An 8,133-nucleotide genomic window follows, 5' to 3' on the forward strand; every position below is an offset into this window, starting at 1 on the left:
CGCGGTTTTACAGTGTCCGCAGGGTGCCGTGGGCCAGTAACCGCCTCCGAGCTCCCGCCGCCGCCGAAAATGGGCAGACGGCGGCAGGGTTTCGGCGGCGCGCACTTCCCGCCCGCCCGCGGGCCGGATCAAATTCTTTCGCGGGCCGCATCCGGCCCGCGGGCCAGAGGTTCCCCACCCCTGGTTTACCTGCTGATTTGCCTCTCACAAATCTCCTCATGTAGCAACATGGCCGGCTTCAGCACCCCAACCCAGAACTGCTTCACCTTGCAACCTGGTATTTGGATGGGGCTCATGAGTAGACAACACATGCTCAACACCAGTATGTGACATCTTTTCGCATAGTAGGTGCCCATCCACTAGAGCATGTTACCAGGCGAAGTGGAAATGCTTCCTGTCACCATCACCTCCTCAACCTTGTCTCTATCCTTGACTACCTTCTCCATCTTCGACAGTCAGGCCTTGCCCACTCCTCCATCCGGGTCCACCTAGTGGCACTTAATGCTTTCCTCCTGACGGTGGATGGATTTTCTGATTTTAGCCACCCTACCTTGATCAGTTTCCTCCATGGTCTCTTCAACACCTTCCCATCGGTCTCCCAAAACTCTCCCCTGTCCCCCGAACCTGAACCTCATCCTCTCAACACTCACCAAGCCACCCTTCAAACCACTGGCTAGTTGCTCCCTCGCCCACCTCTCCATGAAGATAATTTTCTTGGTGGCAGTCACATACACCTGACGGGCTAGTGAGCTGGTGACTATGATGGCTGACCCACCCTTCATGGCCTTTCATAAGGAGAAGGTGTCCTTACAACTCCATCCCAAGTTCCTACCTAAGGTAATCTCTTTCATCTCAAGCAATCCATTCACCTCCCCGCGAGAGGAGACACTGCACTCCTTTGACGTCCATTGCATGCTGTCTTTCTACCTCCAGCGCATGTGCAATTTGCAGACCTAGCCCAAGCTTTTCGTCACCATTGCAGAACTTTACAGGGGCTGCACTCTTTCCTCTCGGTGTCTCTCCAAGTGGATCTCTCGTTGCATTGAGTAGTGTTACTCCCTTTCTCAAGTCTCTCTGCCACCTGGCATCTTTGCTCACTCCACATGGGCCCAAGCAACCACATCCGCCCTCCTCGCAGATGTTCTGTGGCAGGACATTTGTGGAGCGGTCACATGATCTTCTGTCCACACTTTCACCTCTCACTTCGCCATAGTCCCATCAGCAGCAGCGGATGCTGCAGTTGGCTGCACAGTCCTACAGATTCTCACTTCTGGCAACTCCTCGCTTCCACCTCCATGCTGAGTACTGCTCGCTACGCTACTCGCGTTTGGAATCCACATAGGGACCAGCACTCGAAGAAGAAATGGAGGTTACTTACAGTAATTGGAGGTTCTTTGAGATGTGTGGTCCCTAATCCTGTCCTCCTTCACCTCTGCTACAGGCTCTCTGCCTGTCGATAAGAGGGACCTGGAGAGACATCAACTCGCAGTCGCATAAGATCTTGGACGCACCATGTGGCTGACGCACAACGCGCACGTGGGTTGACAAATAGTTCTGGCTCCAGCGCATGGCATTCATGTGCACCAACATTTGGAATCTAGATAGGGACCACACATCTTGACGAACCTCCAGTTACAGTAAGTAACCTCCATTGTTTGTAACTCTGAGTTCTACTGTAGCAGAAAAATAGCTAATACTTTCGATGTTTAAATTTAAATATCGAAAGTATTAGCTGAGTTCATTGCCCTGTCAACAATAGTAGGGCAGTTCACATTTCTCTGAGTTATTGTCTCAGACTCTGTGTAGATACAGGCATTACTTCATCAGTTACACGTTTTCAGGTTCTTCTCTGTAACTTGGAAAGTCTTTGCTAGCAACTTAGGCCAGGTCTACACTGGGAAATTAGGTTGGTATAAATACGTTGCTCAGGAATGTAAAAAATCCATACCCTTGAGTAAAACAGCTATAGCAGTCTAACTCCTGGTGTTATTCTCCTGTTGACATAGCTAACGCCTCTTGAAGGTGGAATACCTACACCGATGGGGGAAGTGCTCTTGTAGGCATAGCGTCTTCACTGAAGTGCTGTAGCGTTTTAAGTGGAGGCCTGCACTTGCTTTAAAAAAAAAAAAAGGGGGGGGGGGGAATTTTGCAAAACAAGAAGGCAGTTTTTAAAAAGTGCTGGATCACTGACCCACCCCATTTCAAACTTAGGCCATCCCTCTCATCCCAGGCATGGAGAAGGGGCATGGCACAAACTACTGGAAGACCCAGCTGGGCGGAAGGAAGGAAAAGTAACAAAGGTCTTCCATGGAGAAGCAGGATCTCCTTGCATGTTAGGAAGCTCAAGGATAGTAGGAAGTTTAAGTAGGTGACTAGCACCTAGCTAAGCTGTGACTCTTCTGCTGGCCTGTGGGTGTCTCATCCTTTCTTCAGAGAGGAGACATAGTCTAGTGGTTAGAGCAAAGGACTAAGCTGAGAGTCCCTGGTTCTAGTCGCACCTCAGGCATGTCTCTTTTCTGCTGTACTTCATCAAACTGTAAAATGGGCTTGATGGTCCTTCGCAGGGAAATGTCTGGAAAGCGCATAATGATTTTATTGAAAGCTCCCAAGCTCCCATTGTTACATCTGTCTTTCTCTTTGTTTTGTCTCTTTCTCTAGTCAGCTTTCTCCGGAGCGGCACTAAGCTCATCTTCCGGAGGAAGAACAAGCAGAAGGAAGCAGGTCTGAGCCAGTCACATGATGACCTGTCCAATGCCAGCACCAGCTCTGCCACCAGGAAGAAAACCGGTAGCTTCTCCCGGCGCCTCATCAAGCGCTTCTCCTTTAAGTCTAAATCAAAACCCAAGGCCAACGGCAGCACAACAATGGGTGAGAACTAAGGGAGTGATGAGACACTCTGAAAGATTGCATAGAAGCCCCTTTCATCTCTGTGTCTTTCCCACCCCGTGGTATCTGCGAACTACAATCCAATTCCTTACTCCCTCAGCTGAGGGGGTCACTGCCTCTTCCCTGGTGCTTTATATTGGTTGGGGAGAGAAGGGAGTTATGAACTCAAAGGTTAGGCTGATTAGCCATCCTGGTTCTGACTCTTCTGGATTTCATGACCCGCTTTGCTCTAGCAGGAGACCAGATGGTATGCTAAGCAGTCATTCTGACTGCTGCAGACATTGGTGGAATGACTCTATATCTTCCTGGTTGCCTTCACCTTGACTTCTCCAGATGACCTCCTAGAAAGGAGACAGGATCTCTGAGGTGACTACTCCAGGGTTAAGTCTTAACCCCTTAGTTCCTGAATTCTTTAACTGTATGGGAAAAGAGACCCTTTAGTAACTTTGGGGGGAATGAAGAAGTTGATCTATGGAAGATCAAGGCCCCTGCACTGTACTTCTGCCTGGTGCAAAGTTCATGGCCTGACTGAGGAGTAACACCTGCACACTGCACCTGTCTGCTGGGGTAAATTTTCAGGGGAAAGAGTAACTTCATAGACCAGCTGTGCTATTTGAACAGTGTCCCCCTTTTATAGAGAATTTTGGGGATTTTTCTTTTTAAATGAAAAGACTTTTCAGAAGAAGGGACCACTAGGTGAGACACTGCAAGACAGCTGGGTCCTTGGAAAAAGTAAACTCACTGTCACTACTGCAGCAGTGCTAGCTAGTCATGAAGCTCCCCTCTATTGTCAGGTGTTACAAAAGATGAACTGATCCATAGATGCTGCTCCCTCCAGTACGGTGTCCACACATTTAGCTCTCTGGACCGGCAGCTAGTCTTCATACATATGGATTCCTTTCCCTACAGAAATAGTTAGGACCACTGGAGGAGCAGATGTTGTTTGGTCCTCTAGAATGCAAGGTCCTTGCACTGTACGCAGCTGTTGTGTTCCATGGGTGCTCTACTCTGAAGACCAACATGATGCTGGGGAAAATGAGGAATAGATTTATGCTAGTGGATTGTTTGCTATATAGCTTGAAGTTTATTTTAGTGGAAAGAAGGAAGGTGAAGTCCTCCACAGAAAAGATTTGACTTGTTAAAATGCACCTTTCCCTAGCAGCTCCTGATGGCACTGACTCTTCTTCCAACAAATCTGATTCTGCCTATGTATCTCCCCCCCCCCTCCCCCCCCAAGTAATATGAATGTCCTCAATTTCTCATGCATTGGCAGAGGAAATAATGCTGAGAAATGCAGAGGCTTCCAACTTCATTGCATGGAAGAGAATCAAGTAGTCAGCTAGGAGGGCTCTTTACCCTGAATGTGGCAGGGGTTAGAAGCTTGTGAATTTACTTGTGTTGTGAACTTCTCTTCAGGCCCATTTTTAATTAGTCAAATCAAGAATGTTTTGGAAGGAACCAGTGTCCTATGAGGGTATCATATGGGGATAAATGGTTTGAAAAGGAGCATCTGCTCTTCTGCAGGATGACCTGCAGGATGAGAAGGGAGAACAGGATAAATTAGCCTAAAAGATGAGGTCATCTGGGACTGGTTTGATTTTCCCTCCTTCCCAAGTTACCAGGAGGTTTACTATGATGGAAAATCATTTCTTTACAGAAACGGGATGTGGTGTGTTTTTTTTTTTTTTTTAAAGTTTGTTGGGATCATGTATGTGAACAAATCTATTCCTGGGTGATGCAGGAGGACAATTTATTAGGTTTTGCAAAAATTAGAGGAAGATCTGTCTTTAGGAACGTTCTAGAACAGCAATCCCAGGGCACATCAAAAGACTAGAAGTGGGTTAGCAGTGTATAAATGAAGAGTTTTGGGCTAGGAATTTAGGGGGCTATTTGTGTTTCTGGGTTCAGGAAAGCACTAGGGTTCTGGATAGGATCCAGAGTACTCAAAGCTATGATTTGAAAGGTAACAAGTGGGGCACCTAAGCTAGAGATACTCTTTACTGTTGTCCTGCTCACCCCAGCTAGACTGGCTGTGCACAATAGAAAATAACTGCTCCAGCTGGCTCACCAGTAGCCGCCTCTTTCCCCAGCTTTTAGTCCAGAACAGTCTATTCATTCTCAACATCCTTCTATTTTTCTCCCTTTTCCTTCATTACTGAGAAATCATTGTGCTTATGTCACCCCTTCCTCCATGGTCTCAAAGCTGTAGCCATTTTCTGACTGGAAATCCTCCAACCGCATCATACTTAGGTTTTTTTTTTCTTTCCCTCAACTTTCTGGAGGTAGTTTGAGACTAAAAGTGTTTAGTTAGTGTTCTAAGGCCAGACGACATCAAGATTTCTCCTACAGCTACCCGTGAAACCCTGCACTGGATGCTATAGCAACTCCTCTGGAAGGCTGAAGACAGTGTAATAGTGTGTTTGAGGTTAGACTGAACGTAAATTATGAGCTGAACATGACTTTGAGTAACCGAAAGAAGCAACTTCATAGCTGAAACTTCTAAGTCAGAACTTAACTGTTTTGTAAGTTGGGTTTGAGCTTAAATTCTTCAACAACAAATGGAATGGACTGACTCTGCTGGGGAGTAGCTGGTTCTGAAAATGCCAATGCAGTTCATTGTGTACTTCGTGAAATGTAAAAATCCCGATACTTCAGTGCACACAGATGGCCTTTTGCAGATGCCTCCAGGGCATGGGTAGTGTTTCCTTGGCAGGGTTAAACTGGGAGTCATGTCTTGTCTGTCTTAGGAACTTTTATTTAACGTATCTGATAATTGAATAATCATTTTCTTAGAGGAGGGTTCCTCGGTTGTATGGTCTTGGTTAAATGGCACATTCTGCTCCTTCTGCATCTTCACATTGGTACTCCGTGATTTTTTTTCATGTATAGCTGCTACCATGGACTTCTGTATGAGCCTTTTGTGTAAATTCTGGGTACTTGATATAAAGAATGGTGATGCTTCAGCCTAACAATGAGGTGGGATTAGTTCAAGTAACCGATCTACTTCTGGCATACTTCCAGGTGAAAGAGGCCATGTATGTCTTTAGCATCCAAACACTTTTTTATATTTTGATGTATTTAAGGAGCAGGTCCTACAGAGTTTTATTTTAAAAACTGAGCCTTCTGTCTGAAATTGTCTAACTTTTTCTTCTCTACTTGTACTTGCTTCTTTTAAATGTTTACTGTATAAACTATCTTTCATGGAGGCTGCAATCCCCTCAATGGGTAATTTATTCCCTCAACCCCTGGACTATTCACCTTGGCTTGGTCTTATCACTGAAATTGTGGTATAACAACCAGGATCCACAGGAACCAAGATAATGCAGAAAAATCTGCTCCTTAGATTAAAGCTGCAGAGCATCTTCTTAAAGCGTTATTGGTAGGTCCAACATTTCCATTTCATAAAAACTAGTTCTTTACCAAATATCAGTGTTTCAGTGTGTATGGGAGAAAAACTGAATGTAAAGTTTTAAGGTGTGCTTTTTTTTCCCTTTTGAAGAATTACACTCTTAGCACATAGTGCAACATTCTGCTGGCCATGTGAGAACCAAAAAGTGAAGTGACTCTAAACAAAGTAGAATGGCAGTGTCATTGCTTAGGCTGAAGACACTGCAAAAATACAAAATGTAAGTGAATTTTAGTTTCTAATGTAGTAATAAGACACAGCTAAAGATGCGCACTTTAAAAATAGCTTCTAATCTGCATGTATCCTCCTCGAATTGGCTGGCCGCCTTTAAGCCTATAGATGAAAAATTAAAATCCATTTTCTGTCCTCAGTCCACAGGTAATCCCCTCCCATGTCAATAGGGACTGCATGCATAGACCAGGGATGCTGTGCAGTTTTAAATGTTTAGGGACACAGATAAAGAAACAAGCAGTGAGATGGTTATCTCTGATTTTTGGAAGGATATTTCAAAAAGCTGTTGGTTAATGGGGCCAAATTCCATGTGTTTGTGTGGTTTTCTTTTAAAAAAATATTTATTGTGTGGCATCTTTTTACAGACTATGATATGAATTGGTTGAAAAGGAGAGGTATGATCAGTGGGGTCTGGTTACTAGCCTTTACAGACTTTGTGGTGTCTCATACTGGCAATCATCCCCATTCCCATAGACATTTCCTGTAATATGGTATATTGGGAAGAAAAAAAAAATCAAACCTTTTGCTTCTTATAAACATCTGTTGAATACACTTAAGGATTTCACAGTCAGATGAGTTGAGGCAGTGGAAGGGGGACTATAGCCAGATAAAGAATGGGGCAGATAACAGTGGGGTGAAGATGGGGATATTAAGTTGTACAGACCTCTGCCAATTGCTCATTCTTTGCTCAGCTAAGTTAATTACTTCTTTTTGTGTGTGTGCGCGCACGCGCGTGTGTACACGTACATAAATTTTCTTCTGTTTCCTCTGAGTTAATCATTACTTGGGGACTTGTTTCCTGTGAGAACATCTTTTGGTTAGATTTCAAATCCTTAGAGGTGGGGGCTTGTGGACCGCTAGCAAACCAGTATGATCCCAGCTCCGTCAGCAGTTGTGACTTAGTATGTTGGTGGTTCTTTTCAGCTGTCTTTTTCTTCCCTTCCTGCTCCGAACAAATATAAAATAAAGGTCCTTGGTAGCAGAGATTCAGTGAAACCTCTGATTTAAAAAAAAAAAAAAAAAAAAAAAAGTGTGTAGCCTGTGATACTGTACCTCCTTTATATGAGTGCCCCTCAACCCATATCTCCTTTCACAACTATCTGCTTGCTTGGCTTACTTTGTACAGGTTCTGGAGCTAAAACCCACACTGAATCTGAGTTAGTGCCCCACACCTTGTGCTCTTTTGTACTTTGCCTTCTTTGTGGGTGGATTATTTTAATCCCAAATTCGAATACAAAGAAAAATAGAAACTATTTAGCTATTTAAAAGATTAGAGAACAATGATTTATTTAAAGATGAAATGAATGAAATTCTGCACCTTTGTAAATGTTTAAGAAGAAGAGTTCCATTGCTGTGTAATGGCCTGAACTTGTTAATTTATTAAACTAAATGGGAGTTAAAAACAGTATCTTGTGTCCTCACTTCACATCTCTTGGAGTTCATGGGAAGGGTTTGAATAGCTAGAAGGCCCTGGATTTATTTATATATTTATTGTTTAAAAAAAGAAAAATGTATTGTCTACACTTAACAGTTTATGGAGTTTGCAAAATATTGTAATGGAGGAATAATAGCTAATGAGAGATGAAGCCTTCAACAGTTGCTGTGTGTCC

The 8,133-nt window shown here is 44.1% G+C and overlaps 1 protein-coding gene across 2 annotated transcripts in view; it reads left to right on the top strand.

Annotated features, from left to right (window-relative positions):
* C2CD2L (C2CD2 like) overlaps nucleotides 1-7,926 on the top strand; it is a 31,272-nt gene extending 23,346 nt beyond the window's left edge. For both annotated transcript variants that reach the window (XM_067566784.1, XM_067566792.1), the window contains exon 14: nucleotides 2,659-7,926. In XM_067566784.1, coding sequence (XP_067422885.1) covers nucleotides 2,659-2,879 — 221 coding nt within the window. In that variant the 3' untranslated portion in view covers nucleotides 2,880-7,926. The remainder of the gene's footprint in view (nucleotides 1-2,658) is intronic.
* The last annotated feature ends 207 nt before the right edge of the window (nucleotides 7,927-8,133 follow it).

Source organism: Emydura macquarii, unplaced genomic scaffold (assembly GCF_026122565.2).
Source record: "Emydura macquarii macquarii isolate MOO-44397 ecotype Brisbane River unplaced genomic scaffold, CSIRO-AGI_Emac_v2 contig_312, whole genome shotgun sequence".
Classification (NCBI taxonomy): domain Eukaryota; kingdom Metazoa; phylum Chordata; order Testudines; family Chelidae; genus Emydura; species Emydura macquarii.